General features: G+C 28.4%; 3 protein-coding genes across 3 annotated transcripts; all 3 read left to right on the top strand.

The window, feature by feature from the left end:
• The first annotated feature begins 457 nt into the window (after positions 1 to 457).
• On the top strand, positions 458 to 2,069 carry LOC145840152 (alpha-tocopherol transfer protein-like). Its single transcript, XM_082947300.1, has one exon. It carries the CDS (start codon positions 458 to 460, stop codon positions 1,298 to 1,300), a length of 843 nt encoding a protein of 280 aa, XP_082803426.1. The 3' UTR covers positions 1,301 to 2,069.
• A 40-nt stretch (positions 2,070 to 2,109) lies between these two features.
• Positions 2,110 to 3,940, top strand: LOC145840188 (alpha-tocopherol transfer protein-like). Its single transcript, XM_082947357.1, has one exon. The coding sequence runs from the start codon at positions 2,119 to 2,121 to the stop codon at positions 2,953 to 2,955; it is 837 nt and encodes a 278-aa protein (XP_082803483.1). The 5' UTR covers positions 2,110 to 2,118; the 3' UTR covers positions 2,956 to 3,940.
• A 40-nt stretch (positions 3,941 to 3,980) lies between these two features.
• Positions 3,981 to 14,265, top strand: LOC145840349 (solute carrier family 35 member F5-like). The gene is made up of 10 exons (XM_082947583.1): positions 3,981 to 4,199; positions 4,779 to 4,937; positions 5,307 to 5,366; positions 5,821 to 5,938; positions 6,117 to 6,247; positions 7,329 to 7,498; positions 9,214 to 9,404; positions 12,803 to 12,962; positions 13,321 to 13,411; positions 13,588 to 14,265. Exons 1-10 carry the CDS (start codon positions 4,050 to 4,052, stop codon positions 13,741 to 13,743), a joined length of 1,386 nt encoding a protein of 461 aa, XP_082803709.1. The 5' UTR covers positions 3,981 to 4,049; the 3' UTR covers positions 13,744 to 14,265.
• The last annotated feature ends 4,724 nt before the right edge of the window (positions 14,266 to 18,989 follow it).

Below are 18,989 nucleotides of genomic sequence, written 5' to 3'. Positions count from 1 at the left end.
TAGGATTTTTTGTTTATAGTTTTTAAAAACTAGAGAAATTTTTATTTTAATTACTTACACCACTCCTAAACATCGTAGAATGTTAGTGTACTAAACCTATTTTTTAATTTATATTTCTTATAAATTGTATTATTCTTTGAATTTTGAATGCATTTCAAAAATGAGAAAATTGTCTATCAAAAAATTATATTTTTATGAGAAATTTAGCTCAACCCAAGGTTTATCTTAATAATTTTATTTTATTGCTTGCAAACAAAATTATAGACTCCTGTCTGGTAAACTTTATAAAACATTATTTTTACACAAAAATAAACTTTTAGTCAAAAGTTTCCCTTTATGTTTTAGTAAAAATTATGATCTCTTTACATTTCACTTTTAAAAAATAATACATTAACATCTGCCCATTTATAGCAAGAGTATCAACAAACAGTTTTCACAGAAATTTTACTAAAAAGTCATGCCAGAGAGATACGTGTGCAACTTGTCCGACGAGCTCATAGAAATAGCCAACAAGGAGCTCAACGAACCCCTTGAAGACTCGGACAAGCACAGGGCCATTGACAAGCTGAAAATGGCCTACAACGAGGACGTTTATGGTAAACTGATAAGGAGCGACGACCACTTTCTCATAAGGTTCCTCCGAGCGAAAAAGTACAACCAGGAGAAGGCACTCAAAACTCTGCAGAACTACCACAAGTCAAGGAGAGAGTCACCTGAGATCTTTGAAAAGATAAAGAACCCAGTTTTGTTGAAACCCTTTTTGGACCAGGGCTTTCTGTACATTTTACCTGGGAAGGCCAAGGACGGGTCGGCGGTCCTTCTGCAGAGGAGCAAGCTGATGAAGAACTTCAGGGAGGAAGACATGGACGCCATGGCGGCTTTTGGCATCCTCTCCATGGAGAAGCTGTTAGAAGACGAAAGTGTGCAGATCAGGGGCGTTTCAAGCATCAGGGACTACGAAGGATTCAACCTGTCCTTGATACTGTCCATACCTTTAGCCAGGATGAAGGTTATGAGCAAGTTCTGGCAGGACGCCATGCCAATGAGGTACAAGGCCTCCCACATTCTGAACGAGTCCTCAGTGTATTCGGCTGTTATGGCCGTTTTCAAGCCGTTTATGAAACAGAAGATCCTGGACAGGATAGTGCTGCACGGGAGCAGGTACGAGGAGCTGCAGGAGCACATCGACGTGGAGCACCTGCCTCCTTATTTAGGTGGCAAGGGGCTGACCTGCGAGGAAGGAGGCAAGGTTTGGAACGAGAAGCTGGCCGAAGACTGGGTTCACGATACTGAGCTGTGAACTTAATGTAAAATAGTATTTTTAAGAGTAATCTGTTTGATATATTTGTTTTCTGTTTCTTTTTAATCATAGAAAAATATGTTTGTATTTTAATAAGTTAAACAAAGGTGCTGTATTTTATTCTTTTAATTTTACAATCATTTCATTAATTGTGCAATTGATAATTACCCTATGCAATAAAATTTTTGTATATTTAATCAATTGTGAATAATTTTCAAATGTCAATTTTTTCTTTTTTTTATAACTGTTTTTTGAACTACGAAAGTTTACTCTAATGCTTCAATATACAAAAATTATTAATTTTATCTTCAGAGTACTTCGAAAGCTACAGATTTATGACTTATAGTTATTCAGTTTCAGTATTTTTTACAATATGTATATAGATTTATCACTTTCCACAGAGCCCACTTGAAGGGCTTTTAAATAGTTTATTAAGATAATTCGATTTTTAAAAAACTAGAACATGCGTTTCATAAAAACAATAAAATTGTTTTAAATTTTCAGCTAGTATGGTTTTATATGAATGGCACTTTGCTAAACAATGATACAAAAGGTATATAAAAAAACAAAAAACACTGCGGCATAATTATTAAATATTGTACTGTACAAATATTCAGTGCAAAAATTAATCTTCGATGTAAACAAACAACTAAAATTCACAAAACTACAAATAAGTGACTTACTCACTTTATTTAGAAAAATCTTAATCATTTTTAGAGTTTTAAATTTTTGCTAAGTAAGTTTTGGGAAGGTATGCATCTAAACTTAACTACTGGCTGTTTTATAAACTATTTACAATTTACAGCAAATTATATAAAATGTCAGAAAGATACGTCTGCAAACTGTCACCCGACCTGATCAAAAAAGCGGCTGAGGATCTGAACGAACCTTCAGACGACGCTGAGAAGCACCAGGCCATAGACAAGCTGAAAACCGCCTTCAGCGAGGAAAAGTACGGTCCTCTGATCCGCCAGGACGATCTCTTCTTCCTCAGGTTCCTCCGAGCCAAAAAGTACAACCACAACAAGGCTCTGAAGTGCCTGCAGAACTACCACAAGGTGAGGAAGAGCTACACCGAGGTCTTTGACAAGCTCAACAACCCCGTGCTGCTGCGAGACCAGCTCGAGCGGAACGTCATATTCATGCTGGAGGGAAAGGCGAAAGACGGAGCGGCCGTGATGCTGTACCGACCCGGTCTGCTGGACAAGGAGGTGGACATGCACGCCCTGATGGCCTACTCCGTCATGTCCATCGAGAAGCTGTTGGAGGAGGAGTCGGTGCAGATATGCGGGCTGAGGAGCTTGGAGGACATGGAGGGGTTCAACTTGAGCTCTCTGTTCAAAATATCGCTGAGCGAACTGGCCAAGATGAACTCCATCTGGATGGACGCGATGCCCATAAGGTTCCGCGCAGCTCACCTCATAAACGAGGGCCGGGTGTATGACGCCATCATGAAGCTGATGCGGCCGTTCATGAGCAAGAAGATGCTGGACAGGGTCAAGTGCCACGGGACGGACATGGACTCGGTGCACGAGTTCATCGAGAAGAGGTGGCTGCCCCCGTACTTGAACGGGGACGGGGCGACCTGCGAGGCGATGGGCTTAAAATGGCGGGAGGTTTTGTCCGAAGACTGGCCGAAAGACACCGAGCTTTAAACAACGATATGATTCAGTAAATTTAGTTTTGTTTTTAATTTGTATATACATTACAAAAATACATTTTGATAATTTTGAAGAATCAACATATAAGAGTCAACATACAATATTCAATAATTATGTGTTTTAAACTCAATATATTTTTTACTCTTGAGTATTTTTATATACTATATATTTTTACGTAAATTGAGTTATTTGATCTGTGTCGTACTAAATAAATATTCTTATGTAATTTAAAAGTCTATTTAAAATAGTTTTTTTATACATAGATTTGAATATAGATTAATAAAAGTTTTTCAGTTTAATAAACTTTCTGCAAAAATTATTATGTAATCAGACAGTTTGTGGCAAAACAGTCAAGTTTTTTTCTCCAACATTTTATTTAATTTTATGTGTGTATGCTGGTTTTTTCTTTTCTCTAAAAATTGTGTAAACAACTGTAAAAATTTTCATCTTTTTACTTCTTTTACAACCTTTCGAATTTTAAACGAAAATTTATAACGAAGCGTTTGTTGACCTTGAAACATATTTTTGTTTTGTTCTTTTTTATTATGTTTACTAAAATCTTAAATTTCGTTCGCTTTTCAGTTTCAAAGTCATAAATTTTATTTAGTTCTATGCAATTTAGAAAAGTAGATCCAATTTGGCAATTCAATTGAATAAATGTTAAAAGAACAATTTTCGTTAAACAAAAAAAACTTGGTTATACATTAAAATTTTGTATTATTCTTATATACTTTTTCTACATTATCTTTGTTAATAATTAACTTTTTATTCACCTAAGTATCCATCATACCTTTGGCAATTGAAATATCAACAAAAAATTTATCTAAGTTTTTTAAATAACATATTATAGCTTTAACTAATTATCTTCAGCTCGTAAGCAGGTATTTTACTTTGTTAATTATTTAGGCGCAAGCCAGTTTAATTAACAGTTTTAAGGTTATTATGCGAAGCTGTTTGCCTTAAATAAATAAACGTTCAGGTTTTATTATTATACACTTTACTATCTATGCAAAGTAGCTGGAAAATTTTGCTTCATCTCTATAAAGTTTGGCTGTTGTGTATTTAAAAATTTGTTGTAAACAATTTCAATGAGCGAATTCGATGAGCCGCTGATAAAAACTGGCGAGAATGAAAAAGAAAACGAAAACAAGCGAAATTTTAATTTCAAATTTTACCTTGGAATATTTCTGCTCGTAATCGTCAATGTTCTGTGGGTGGCTTCTTCTCAGCTGACTAACGTACGTTATTAATAAAATATGTTATTTATTTACAATACGTTAACATTTAAGAATATAATGTATCAGTATTGTACCTATTAAAGGCGTTTCGAGTCTTTTTAACGAAACAAAAAATTTAAACCTTATACTTGTGGTTTTTAATGTATTTAAAATCAAAAACTCGTATAATTAGTTAATATTAGTTCCGCAAAGTAACGGTGCTATTTGAATACAGTTTTTGCGTAAAAAACGCTTTGCTTTATATTGTAGCAGGGAAATAGTACAAAACTCCACCTGTTCGATTTTCTTAGAATAACTTTTAGTTTACTTTTATATATCACAACTTTTGATTTTTGCTTTTAGCTTCAAAAGATCTGAATAGTTTAAACATTTATAACTGACAGTTATAAATAACTAAAACTTCTTTAATTGAATATTTTAAGGATATTGAAGCGCTACAGCTTTGTATCAACCTGCGCCTTTGGTTTGCAAGGTTGATATTGACAAACACAGAAAACTTCTAGTATAGAATTTGAAATAAAATTTGCTCGAAATCTGATAAGTTTGTATGATACGTGAATATTTTTGTTTATCCAACAGTACGTGTTCACCAACATGGAGTACGACAAACCTTACATGAGCACGTACGTGAAATTTTCAATGTTCTCCATCTACCTGCTCGGCTTCCTCGTCTATTCACCTTGGAGGAGGCAGCTAGTAAGGTGCGCCTGTCTCGACTACCCGGGCCAGTACCACATGGTTCGTTTCATTATTAGTAGAACGATCTTAGCTGCTTTTGTTTAAAATAAATTGATACTTTTTGTTTAGTTTAATAAGAATTCAATATCAATTAAAGATTATTGTAGTAGTTTGGTATACGATCTTTGAAGCAAAGTATTTTAAGTTAGGTTATTAAGTAAAAGCCTCGATAAAAGTTATAAAAGTTTAAATAAAATTGTTTGCTAGTTATAAACACTATACCATACTTGAAATAAAATCTTTTGGAAAGCTAATGTTCGTTTTAATAAACTATTTCTGCATTATTTGCTTTAGCAATTAAACAAATTGTTTAATAAAATGATAGTAAACTCACTACTAAGATTAAAAAGTCAACATTTTGTATTTAAGTTGGCGGAAACTGATACAGACACTGATGATTGTCCTGATTACCAAATAAAAGATACTTTGGTGAGTTCAAATTGTAAACAGTTAGATGAAAATTAAATAAAATTTATAAAGAACTTAGCAAATTTAGAAATTTATATGAATCTGCTTAGCTGTACTTCTTTTATATATAATCGTCAGTTTTTTAGTTATTATTACAAAACTCAATGCTGTAATACCTTATCAGTTTAGAATAAAAATTGCTTAAGAGCCTATAATGCTGACTTTGCAATATAATGTTGTTAGAATGCTTATTTCAAAAAAGTTCTAAACGAAAAAATTTTTACATTAAAACTGTCAAGTTTTAGTTTTTTTTTTTTTGACAAAGTATACCATAATGATATACAGTATAGTTTTAGCTTTATATTAAACACGCCTGAAACTAGTTCGTAAAAAAAGAGTTTAAATCGAAAAAAAAAGATTTAGCAACTTTGTTTAATATTGTAAACAATAAAAGTTTTAAAAAGTTTATAATCAGGGAAGTTCGTTTTTCGTGCCAGCAAAGTTGCCAAAAGACGACAAGAAAGAAGAAAACAAAATAATGAAAGACAAATCAGTAAAGTTCAATAATTTTGCCGAAGTCAGACATTTACAAGGTTGGCAGTTAAAAGATACCTGTTTTTTTTTCTAGGTAGCCTTATAAAGAGTTTTAAATAGTACAAAATTTTTATCAAAATTTAAATAATAATGAAACATTAGATAGTTAACAATTAACTTATGTATTAAACAATATTACACAAAACATAGTATCTTACCAAAAATGACTTTTCACAGATGATAAAAATTCGTACATAGCGAGGTTGAATTACGGCTCTTCGGTCAGAATGAGGCAGCTAATTAAGCAGGAAAAGGGAATATTGACCATACAGCAAGTTGTTAGAATTAGCATCCCATTTGCATTTGTGGTAAGTTGTAAGAATATTTCAATGATGTTTAAAAAAGTTAGTAGTAATGACTTAGAAAATTACTAGTTAAGTTTTTCATTATATGGTTGCAATTGTTTAGAACAGGGATTCCCAAAGAGGGCTGTACCGCCCCCTGGGGGGCAATAACTAGTAGGGGGGGAGAGGGCGTTTTTAAAGTTTTGGGCATTAATAAAATAAAATTTTGAAACTTACACTAGATATTCTTGAGTTTCAGATGAAGAGCAAAAAAAGGTCTTAAGTGTTTTTAAATAATAGTTTTTTGAGTAGTCTTGTTGGAGGGGGACCATAGCCTTTTTAATTTCTTTAAAGGGGGCCATTTGAATAAAAGTTTAGGAAACCCTGGTTTAGAACCTAAATTTAATTTTTACTGTATAACTGTTAATGTTAAGTTATTACCATCCCCTTTGCGTACGTGGTAATTTGTAAGATTTATACTTAAAACATCTGTGCTTAAAATTAAAATAGCAATAGACTAGAATACTGGTACTGAAGCATGTCACTAGTCGTTTGCAAATGTTTAAAGCCTAAATTATATGATACTATATAGTTGTTAGCGCTAAGATAGTTACAGCTACGTTTTTCTTTTAATTTATTATTGTATTTTATTTCCATGCAAAAAATTTTTAAGACAGAATTGTAGGAATTGTTAATTAAAACATGATTACTTTATGTCTGAAGCTATTTAGTTTTAAGTAATTTTGCTCTTATTAATTATTACAAGCTAAAGCAACATTCTAATGTAAATAGCTCTGATTAAAAGCAGCTATTTTTGTTATACATGGTCACGTTCATTTAGCTTAATTAAATTCAAATATAGCAACGATTTTTTTTTGCAAAATTTGCTAATTTACTTGAGATTGTACAATAAGTCATTTCGGCCTTGCATGAGTTTTATTTTAATACAATTTTATTAAAAAAAAATAATCTTATTTTTTTTAACTGATGTTTTATTGTCGTTTTGCTATTTCAACTTTTCTATCTGAATAGCTATGAGAACAACTGAATGTTAACACATGTGGTAATAGAATACTACAAAACTTATTGTTTGTGTTTTTTTCAGTTTTTTGCCGGAAATGTCGCATACCAGGAAGCGCTTTCCTTGGCACCAGTCGCAATTGTCAACATATTTTCAAACACCTCAGTTCTTTTCACACTCTTCATAGCTGCAATGTTTCCGTCTACCATAAGCGACCGCTTCAATATAACTAAATTGCTCGCCGTTTTCATATTGTAAGTTTATATGTTTATTGTTAATGGCATTTAAATTACTCTTAAAACTTTTTTGTAAGCATTTTTTTATCTGCAAACATACAATTTACTTGTTTGAAAAATTACTAGTGCTTATTTGATAATTTTTTTTTATAAATATCAAGTTGGCTTCCTTTTTTATAATGCTGTACATACTAAATAATATTAAAAAGTATAACACTTTAAGTACAACTTCTGCAAGTACGAAATTAAAATTTAATGTAAAAACTTGCTTGTATACTAAACAACTTTAAAGTAAATAAAAACAACGAAAAATGATTGAGCCATGGTTTGTAACTATTACAATGGTTAATGATTAATTTTGCCGTTGACTAATAACATAAACAAAGGTTACAAGCTTAATTATTTTAGCTTGTTTAAATAGATTTCAGAGATTTTTTCTTTCATTTTATTGTTTTATGAAGTAAGTTCGAAGAAACTTTTCAATTTCAAAAATCTTTAAGTTGTTAGTTTCAAATAGAATCCAGAAAGTTGATTTTAATTAATAACTTTACATCTTTTAGTTAATTATATATATTGAATAATTAAACTTCAATTTTGATGTACTTTTATAACATATACTGTATAAAACTGACATTACTTCACACATGTTTGTAATTTGATTACAACCTTCCTGAGTTCAATGCTTAGTTTGTACCAATTTATTATTCACTCAAACAAAATATAAAATCATGACGTAATAATCTGTTAGTCGATTTAATTGATTCACTGCACTTTTTAAATTTTGTTCATTTTTTATTCCTTATTATAAAATATTTAAAATTGAGACTAGTTATTTATTAAAAGCAGGTAGAACTTTCTAAAAAGTTAATAAAAATTAAAGACTGCTAAAGTTTTAATAAAAACTAAGCAGATAACACAATAAAAGACTTCACGTAAACTGTTCATATCTACAACTTAGTTTTGTTTTAAACTCAAGACTGGCTGTGTAAGAAAAAAAAAAAGGTAGTCGATGCGAATTTTTTGTTTCATTTAATGCTTTGGATTTGCCAGCTTTTAACATTTCAATTTTTAAATTGAGCACAATTTACAGCCATTTTAGTAATTAAATTTGCTTTTTTTTTATTTACATTTTCAAGTTTGAATGTCCAAAATTAGATAGATAGTTCTGTTGCTTGTCCTTAGTTTTATTTGTGAATGTTTATTCATGATTCTAGTACCTTTTTTGAATATATTTTTGTTTTGGCAGTGGCTCTGTAGATGGTTCAAAGCCCGAAATACGTGTAAAGTATTGTCTGTTTTATGCAATATAACTTTGCATTACTTTACCTATAAAGTATATAGCACTAAAAACCAACTTTAGTATAAATTAACACAGTATACTACTAACAATTTTTTTAAATATTGTGTTCACTTTGTATATTAAAGTATGTTAAAAAAAAGTATACGCCTAAGTCCCTAAAGTAGAGGTTAGTACCTATAAAAAAACAGTGTAGAAATGTTTAAACTTTACTTTGTTTCTTTTAAAACTTATGAAAAAATATTGAGTGGTCAAAACTTATAAAACATAAAAAACAATCAGTGAAATTCGAAATTAAAACCAACTACTGCTTACCTGTTAAAACGTAATTCCCACTTCGAATATATTCAATAATTGTTAAAATAAATTTAGAATATTTCAAAAAGCAGTAAATAGTAAAAAGAAATTAGCAACATTATGTTTATTTTCCTTGCAGACTGTCAGGCCTGATCCTGATTGTGATTGGTTCGACCGACGAACCGATGACGTTGTTAAACATCAGTGACGTCACGACGCGTGGAATACTGTGGTCACTTGGTGGCGCTGTAATGTACTCGGTGTACGTGGTGCTTTTCTCCAGAGCGGTTGGAGGATCCGACAACAACATCGACGTTTCCATGTTTTTCGGTTATTTGATTTTTATCAACTTTGTTTGAATAAAACTGAGCTTTTTTTTTTGTTTTTTCTGTTCATATACTGAAAGTAGAGTTTCTTTGATTATTTTGCTATTTGTCTTTGGCTAATTTTTATGATGTTCTCTTACACACTTTTCTCTTTTAATTCTAGTTTAAGGTTGTCTAGAAGTTTGATCATTATAACTGTTTGATCAACAGCACTCAAACGTGTAACCACGCAACTTTTATGTTTGTCTAAAGTAGGGGTGGGCAACTTACGGCCCGCGAAGTGAAAATGACCGGCCCCCAAACTTTTTTTAAATTTAAATCGAATCCGGCCAGCGGACAAAATTGGTCCGGCCCGCGAGTAGATGATCCGGCCCGCTAAGCATTTTCAAAATTTATATGAAATTCGGCCAACCAATGTAAGTATTACAAAATTTGTACAAAACGAATTGTTGTAATAAAATAAAAATGTAAGACTTTGACCCTGAAAAAATTTGTAAAATTGGCTTTTTATTTTTGTGGTGATAAAAATACTCTTTTGTTAAAGTATCTTTTTTTTGTTTCGAGTCAGTTGAAGTAATCCTTTCTCAAATTATCTAAAAACAATTGTTTGCTGAACTAACTTTGATGATCTTACTTACCATAATGACTTTCATAAAAAATGGAAGTGTAAATTGGAATTTTAGTAAAATATTTTAAGTTGAGACTACAATTTGCACTCCTTTCTGTTATTGATTTTTTTAATAATGACTTTTTGATTAATTATATGTTTAAATTTCGTGACGACCAATTGATGACAATAGTTTCACTTGATAATGAGTTTAGTCGTCGTTTCAACTAATAGAAGAATTTGATATTGTGTCATCATAGTTGACGTTTGACACCGAAAATACACCTAGTAATATTCAGTTAGAACTGCTAAACTTCAATGTGACAGTACACTAAAAAAAAGTTAAAACCTTAAAAGTTTGACAGATTTTATGCCCTACTTAACAAATCAAAGTTTGTGAATTTAAAAAAGATGGCAATGAAGTTACTTGTTCTGTTTGGGTCTACACATATTCGCAAACAAACATTCTCAACCATGTATATAAACAAAAGTTAGCTGCGTTCAAATCTTACTGATACCAATCTGCAGTCATAAATGAGAATATCTACTTCGAATATACTTCCAGATTTTAAACAACTTGTTAAAAACTTTGATGATCCACAAATGTCTTATTGACTTCTTTTTAGTGTATTTTTTTTGTTAAACTCTTTTATTTTTACATTTAAAATATAGTATGACAGTTTTATTTGTTAGATTTTCGTTTAGTTCATTAGTGAAACTGATCTTAATCTAAAAGTCTATTAAAGTAATATGGTTATCATGTTTTATTATAAATTAATCTCTTTTTTATTTTAGTATTTCGTTATTTTATGCTAGTACTTTTATAAAAGTACTTTAGATGAATTGTTTCATGATATTATTTATAGAGTACAGAACTTAGTTAAGTTTCATAAGTTGATCATTAATGTTTAATATTTTGAAAGTAAAAGTACTAGAATTTTAAGCCAAAGTAGTTTTAACCTGGGTCTAACTATTTTTCAAATATTTTGATATGAAAATTTAAATCAAACATATAATTTTCGTTGCTTTTAGTAGATTTTTAGATATATTTTTATGTATTATTGAACGAGGCAAAGTTTGTCAACTTCAAAATATGACCATGAAACTAGTTGTTTTGTTCTAAACTTTATACATTTGAAAACAAACATTTCCGACCATAAACATTAACAAGGATAAGCTAATTTCAAACCTAATCGGTATTTCATTGCACTTGCAGATTTTCCCAAACCGTCATGCAACTAGATTTAAACAACTGTAATATATGATTAACCTTAAGTGTTTCATCGAGATCTTTTAATTTTTTTTTTGCTTTTTATGGTAAAACTGTTTATTATATTAGAATTATTTGTTGTTTTGTTTTTTTATACGTGCAAAAATGTGTAATGAATCTTTATTAGTTTGTTTAAATTAAAAGGTAGTAGTTTAATTTTGTGATGTTAGTTAACTTCTGAATGATATTATTAATGAAAACTCCAGCCAAGGATTGCCATAATTAGATATTTTTGAATAGTAAACAATATTTTAATGTTTTAGCTTGAACTATTAGGCTCGAGTATTTTATAGTTAGTAAGTTATTGTTTCTATTAGACTAACTAGTATTAATTCGGTTCAGAGTTACAATAAATATAGAGTTATCAATACTTAATAAAATTTAACACAAAATTTCATACTTGAAACCTTGATAATTAATCAATTGATTCAAAATTCTTAAATACCCGATTAATTAGCATTCAGCCTGATCCAAATCTTTTTCAAACTAGCTTCCATTCGGATCCGGATCTTTGTCTAAAACTAGTATTTAGCCGGATCAGGATAATATTTTCAAATTAGGATCCGGATCTAAAAACGGATCCAGCTAAATCCGGTAGATCACTAACTCGAAATGCTCCGGCCCGCTGAGGACTATTTTTTTATGGATCCGGCCCGTCAACTGTTTACGTTGCCCACCCCTAGTCTAAAGGTTTGTCTAAAGGCCTGGTTTATACGTTTTGTCTCTAATTGTCTTTGGTTGGATTTTAATGATTTTAATTTTCTTACACACTTTGGAACGTGCTCAAACAGTTATATTGGTCAAACCTCTAGACACCTTGAAACTAGAATTAAAAGAGCACGTTTTAAAGTGTGTAAGAGAATATATTAAAATTAAAACAAAGACAATTAGTATAGAAATTCAAATGCCATTAATAGACCTTCAATATCATAACATTTGTTAATGATTATTTTTATTTTTTTGTTTAAAAAGTAGTATGGTTTAAACTTTAATTTTTTTATTTGTTGTTCAAATACTTGTAACCACAAGAGTTTTATTTTTGATATTTAAAAGTTAGTAAAGGTTGCCAAAAAATCCGGGATCCTGGAAAAATCTGGAATTTCGATCAAAAATCACTAAAAAACCTTAAATTTTAAAGTATTTTTACATGTAAAGTTATGAAATTTCGATTAGCCACAAAAAATCTATCAAACGATAAAACAATGTATCATCAAGTTTTATTTTATTAAAAAACAACTTTAATGTTGCTTTACACTAAATTTTCAGTGTTTTTATACTATTTAAGAAATTTGATACCTTAGATTTTATTTATTTATATAAAATATTCCAAAAAACTATTTCTTTTAAAATCCTTGTTGAAATTCAGAAAGCCTGGAAAAAATTTCAAAATAACTTGGCAACCCTGGTAAGTAATGTGCTTATTTTTGTCTAAAAAAGATTTTTTCTATTTTCCTATTTGAAGTTTTTTATATGAAACTTTTTAATAATGAATTAAAACTAATAGGCAAAATACAACTACTCACAGGTTTCGTTGGATTATTCACAATGTTTTTATTGTGGCCAGGTTTAGTTTTGCTCAACTATTTACAAATAGAAACATTCGAATTACCCACAAATGAACAACTTTTATTTCTTCTATTGAACGGTTTCATCGGAACTGTTATATCAGAACTACTGTGGCTCTGGTTATTTGAAATTTATTTCTTTGTAAAATAAAGTTGCTTAACTATTTGAATGTAGACCTCCGCTTCCCAAAGTATGCACAGCTGTATGTGCTAATTAAAAAAAAAAGAAGTTTTTAGAGTTTTTTCTTTTCTAAATTTTTTCAACCTTATTTTAATGATTCTTCTAAATAACTTATAGGGATTTTACTAACATGAACATTTAAACCATGTTAACAGTAATTTTTGTTAAATCAAATACACGATTATTAATTTGCTCTGATTATTATAAGTGCACAATCTTCATTGAAGATTTAAAAAGGACCGCTGATTCAACCAATGAAATTATTAGTAAACCTTAATTAAATATTTTTTGTTTCAGGGGAACCCTACTAACATCTTCTTTATACGGAACAATGTCTCTATCCCTCACTATTCCTCTCAGCATTATATACGACGTCATATTGAAAAAGGCTAGTTGCGTTTCTGTTTCAATAAACTTTTTTGATTGATTGCTTAAAAATGAGTTGTTTTTGAACTAATGTTCGCAGTATGATATCATTAGAAAAATAAATAAGTTCAATAAAAATTCTGATCAAAATTTGCAAAAATTTTAGATTGTTTACATTAAACTTAAAACTTGTTACAGAAAACATATTCAATGTTGATGATTCTGGGATCAGCTCATGTTTTTGTTTCACTGATAATAGTGGCTGCATTGACTGCTAATTCAAAATACGATCCTCTTAAATCGATGTTCAAGTTTCTCTGTTGCTCTTATAAGCATAAGGACGGGTTATTATAAAATAGCTTGGCTTCAATTATTTTTTATTTATTCAAAGTGTACTTGTTTGAAATTTCATTGAATGCGAAAAATGTTAATTAGAGCTGCTAACTTGATTTTCAAATATTTTTAATTAATCTGTTGTTAATTTCAAACAAGTTTTTGAGCTTTGATGATAACAACGTTATAAAAATATCCAATTTAGTTTTTATATGTTTATTATTAAATATTCTTAGTTTTATCCAATCAATATGTTTATTTTTACACAAAGTATTTGCACTTTTTAAATTATTTTTAATAATTTCACGTTAAACGTATAGTTACTTTTGGTACATAATAAATATTTTTGTGCTGTTTTAAGGGTTGAGTAAACACTTTGTATTTTTTGTATTGTGCGATAAATTTAAGGTTAATAATTAACTATAAATTTCTGTATTGTGTAATATTTTTTTAATTGTGTGTTTTTTATCAGTTTTTAACTCTGTGCAATATTAACATTATTTGAAGAATACTTCAGTCTATCAAAATATTATTATTTTATATACACTTTTATTTAAAAACATTAACTTACTCAATTATTTTTCTTTTAACAACTTTAAATGTAGGCACTAATATTAAAAAATAATACCGTATCATACATAACATTTCATGATATTAACTTATTTTTTACCAAAAGTTTTCTATATTTGACTATTATTTTGCTGTTAATATTCAAAACTGCATGTTTTATAAGAAATTTGTAGAATTAATAATATCTATTTTTTTTATTTAATACATTACACTTATAATTTTTTTTTAACTCTTTTGTTGTTTAAAATTGAACGATTAATTTTTAATAACTGAATGATATCAAAACAAGACATAATAATCATTCATGTCTTCTTTAGTATTATAATTGTATTATTAAAACACAGAAACATTTCTTAAAATGTTACTGGTTTTACAATTTAGAAAACTTAACTTGTATTAGTTACGGGTTTTTAGAAAGTAAATGTAATAAAAAACTTGAAACGTTTAAGTTTTTTTATTTGAATTATATTTTAGATAAGTCAAATGAATAGAAATAAATTAAATCTAACCAATTTTTAAAAATATTATTTCTTTATTTAAACTGGATATACGATACTAACTTTAGAGAATATGACTTGTAGAATTAAACTGATATTACAGTTAACTAAAAGCCTGTTATTCAATTCATTAATACTTAAAGAGTTAACATAATAGATAAATTTACGCTAAACAGATAAGTTTGTGATAATGCATGAAATCAAAATGTAATCAGTTATATCTTTACTACAGTAAATTAATACTTTACTTACGATTGTTAAAATGATAATTATAATTTAATATCCTAGTTTTTAAATTTAAAATCAAGTTTTTTTGCTATTTACATGGTACCTTTATTATGTGTTAAATAAAAATTAGTTTTTATTACATAGTCAATGAGAACAAAACTTCAAAAGACAAGCCTGTTTTCGGGGACAAATAATTTATAACATTCCTTTAATATTATTCTTTGTAAATTAAAGTTTACTGTTTTAAAAAAGTATAACATTTGATCTATAACTAATTATTTGATAACTCAAAGTAGTTTTAAAAAGGCCTGCTAAAAAATATATTTTAATAAAGTTTATGTTAGTTGTTTATTGTAAAGCTTAATTAAAAACTTCAATTTTACTGAAAACCATACATTGTTACAGTTAATTAATTGTGGTTCATGAATATGAAAACCTAATAATTTTATTTTATAAATCAATAAGTGTTTATTATTTTTTAATTACATACTTTTAAATATATATTATAAAAAAGCACTTAAAATTTTTAATTTTGTATACAAAGTTAGCTTATACTTTTTTTTTCTATAAATTAATTTAACAGGTCTTTTAAATAACTAGAATAGGTTTTGTACGCGTCAGGCCAAATTAGGGATGGGCAACGTACGGCCCGCAGAGTAAAAATAATGACCCTGACCATATTTTGAAATTCTAAAGATATCTGGCCCGCGAACGAAGTGACAGGCCCGCAAAGGGTCAGTATTACAAAATCCAGTCGGATCCGTAGTATATTTTCAAGTTACAATTTAATGATATAAAAAACTGATAAAGTTTTTAAGCATTAAAAGCTATTGTAAAAGCTTAGTAATTAGCACAAAATTTGTTTAATTTCTTTTCTATTTCATAAGTATTAAACAGCATGTTTTATAAATGTTCAAAACTGAAATATATGTGACGACTATTAATACTTATTATACAAAAACAAAATATTACTAAGAAAAATTTCTATGAAAAGCTTATTTGTGATAACAACTTGTGTTTAAAGCAGCATATTATTAAATATTCTTGTTAATCATTATCTTTATAAGCAATTTTGTAGCATGAAAACCAACACTTTAAGTTTAAATAACTAACTAAGTTTAACTCTACATTGAGTTGTTTTTTCTTTTTTGTGAAATGCTACTAACTTTGTTAACTGATATTCAAACAAAACTATATTTTTGTTTAGCATTATGCAACAAAAATTAAAATAACTACGCCCTACCAACAAAGTATATAAAAAAATAAAAAATAATTTTTGTGTAAGAACGTTTTGATTGATACTATTCTATACTGTTTTGATTTAAGCATCTGTATTTTCAAAACGTATTGTTGTACCATTAAAGGCTTATCAAATATCTAGAATATACTATTGAACATTATCAACGTTAAATTGTTGTTTTAAAAATAAAAAAAAAACGAACTAAACGATATAGCATTACTTTTAAGATTACTAAAAACAACTAAGCTTTTATATATGCTAATTGATTGTCTTGATTAGAGGTCTTACGTATTTAAAACTTTAAAAATGTTGCTACCATACAAACGTAGTAAAAGTTTCAGAGTTTTTATGATAGGTGCTTAAATTTTACGACTGTACCAGCAAACGTATGCTTTATTAAAGTAGTACTAATTCTTGTTAGATTAGACCAGGGTTTCCCAAAGTGGGCAGTTTGAGAAATTTAGGGGGCCATAAGCGGCAAATGGGCTTCATGGGACCATAAGACTACATTTTAAATTTACTCTAAGTATTCTGAAGAACGACGGTAAAGAGCAACATAAACATGTCTTAGGCGTATTTAAGGGTGGTTTTGAAACTTACATTAGACCAGGAATTAAGGAGGCAGTAAGCTGCAAAAGTGGGGGAGGGGGCATAAAGTCATAATTTGAGACTTTTACTAAATATTCTAAAGTTTATCATTAAAAGCAAAAAAAAGTCCTAGGCGTATTTGTCATAAGTTTTTTTAAGAGAGGGAGCAGTAGCCGTTTAATTTTCTTCAAAGGTTGCTTTATGAAAAAAAAAGTTTAAAAACCCTTAGATTAGACTCAAACAGTGGTTTCTCGCCTGTGCATAACAATTTCTGTATTGCTATTAGAACACTTTGGAATTTTTCTTTTAAGTTTTAGTTTTAACTTATCAGAAATTAAATTATATAATCATTTACAAAATATTGAAATTTTTAGTTAGTTACTTTATTGCTTTTTATAACAAACAAAAAGTACTTAAACTTCAATAAACACTTTTGAGCAATACAAAATATAAGTATTAAAAAAGATTGACGATGTAATTTATAAAACATAGTAGAAAACTAACTCAATAAATAGTAAAAGTTTTACGATTTTTTTTGTTTATTTTAGTTATACAAGTGTAATTCGGTAGGCAAAAAAAAAGAGGTAAAAATCTACTTTGCAAAACATTATAAGTTTAAAAAGATAATATCAAAAAAACCATATAATTTATAAGTTTGGTTTGTTTATTCTGTTGTTATATGTTAAATATCATAACAAGATGTTTAAGTGATAATGTAGTAACTATTAAGTAGTCGCTCTTAAGCACTAATCTGCAAACTCCGACTAATCAAATACAAACTGGCTTCTAAAGCAAAAACTCCGTTCCGTCACGTACTTTTTATATGAATTTAGGTAATATAGAACCGAAAAAAAATAACAATTTTAAAATGAACCGTTTTCGACAAAAGTGGATTGTTATTTTTTGAACAAGTTTTTTTTTTTCAGTAAATAAAACATTTTTAAGCTTTTTTGAAAACTTAAAGTTTTACACATTAAGGTTTGAATGGTACGCATTAAAAACAACAAACAAACACTTTTTAAAGCTTACTGTTTAAAATTTATCCATTTTTTACTAACCATTTTCAAAACTCTTATGCTAACAAAGGTTTTTTAACCCACAAAGTCAACCTTCATATTTTTTTTTGAAGGTTGCTCGTGTAATAAAATACTTGTGAGATTGAGTGGTTTTTTTTTTTATTCAACACACAAGACTTTACAGTTTGATAAAAATTCTGTTGAAAACTTTTTTTAAACTTAAAAGAATATTTAAACTCAAAAGCAAACACTTATTTTATGATTTACTAGTGAAAAATTAATTCAATAACAAGAATCCTAGTTTCATATGCTTTCAAAGACTTATACAAAATTTATCAATGTTGGGATAAGGTTTTCTTTAAAAAAAAAGAATAGATTTTATTGTGCATACTTTTATTCTTAATTGTTTTTCATCATTTGAAAATATCTTTCGTTCTTTTAATAAAACAAGCCTTAAAAAAAAATTTAAGAAGCACAAATCCTGTTTTATTTATAATTTAAAGCACGTCCTAAAATTTTAGAAATTTGTTAGTTTTAAATTTTTTTATAAAGTTACAACTCAGCTTTTATCACGTTAATTCCATATAAATTATTACACATTTTTCCTTTCTTTAGTTTTTTTCACTTTTAAATAGACTTTTTTAAAACTAAAGTTCTAATTTTTTTCAAACAATTTTGCATGATTTAAAATTTATTTCTATGGATATTTATAAACACTTCAACATTTATCATTTGTTGTTGTTTATCCGTACAAAAGTGAATTTTTGTATCTTAATTAACTAAGAGCATTTCCGTAACAATTATAGTACATTCTAACAAAGTGAAAGACGTATGTATATATTTTAGTAAACCAATTTGAAAACTTTTTCCATTAAGGTTAAAAAAAGTCATAACATTTAATGCTTATGTGGTAAGTTTACTTTTGTCTAAAAAAGTTGTCTAAAATAAATAAATAGTTTACAAGACAAAATTAATCTTTTGAAAGTCTAAGTAAGTTAAAATTCAATTAATTTTAAATTTTTGCTTTAAGAGGTTTAACATTCATACTTTTATTTCAATATTTACTGCAAAATATAAAACGTAATTTTTTCTCTAAATAAGTTGGGAAACGGTTATATTAAAGTATTT

The sequence above is a fragment of the Thalia democratica genome, chromosome 7, assembly GCF_965202585.1.
Source record: "Thalia democratica chromosome 7, ktThaDemo2.hap1.1, whole genome shotgun sequence".
Taxonomy (NCBI): Eukaryota; Metazoa; Chordata; class Thaliacea; order Salpida; family Salpidae; genus Thalia; species Thalia democratica.
Note: the sequence above shows the minus strand (reverse complement) of the source record. Positions and strands in the feature narration are given on the sequence as shown.

Bases quoted from the DNA above. Each gene is read 5' to 3' on its own strand.
- LOC145840152 (XM_082947300.1), top strand. From the start codon at position 458: ATGCCAGAGAGATACGTGTGCAACTTGTCCGACGAGCTCATAGAAATA.
- LOC145840188 (XM_082947357.1), top strand. From the start codon at position 2,119: ATGTCAGAAAGATACGTCTGCAAACTGTCACCCGACCTGATCAAAAAA.
- LOC145840349 (XM_082947583.1), top strand. From the start codon at position 4,050: ATGAGCGAATTCGATGAGCCGCTGATAAAAACTGGCGAGAATGAAAAA. The intron at 5,939-6,116 runs GTTGGCAGTTAA...GACTTTTCACAG, and splicing joins CGAAGTCAGACATTTACAAG to ATGATAAAAATTCGTACATA. The intron at 12,963-13,320 runs GTTATTTGAAAT...TTTTTGTTTCAG, and splicing joins TCAGAACTACTGTGGCTCTG to GGGAACCCTACTAACATCTT.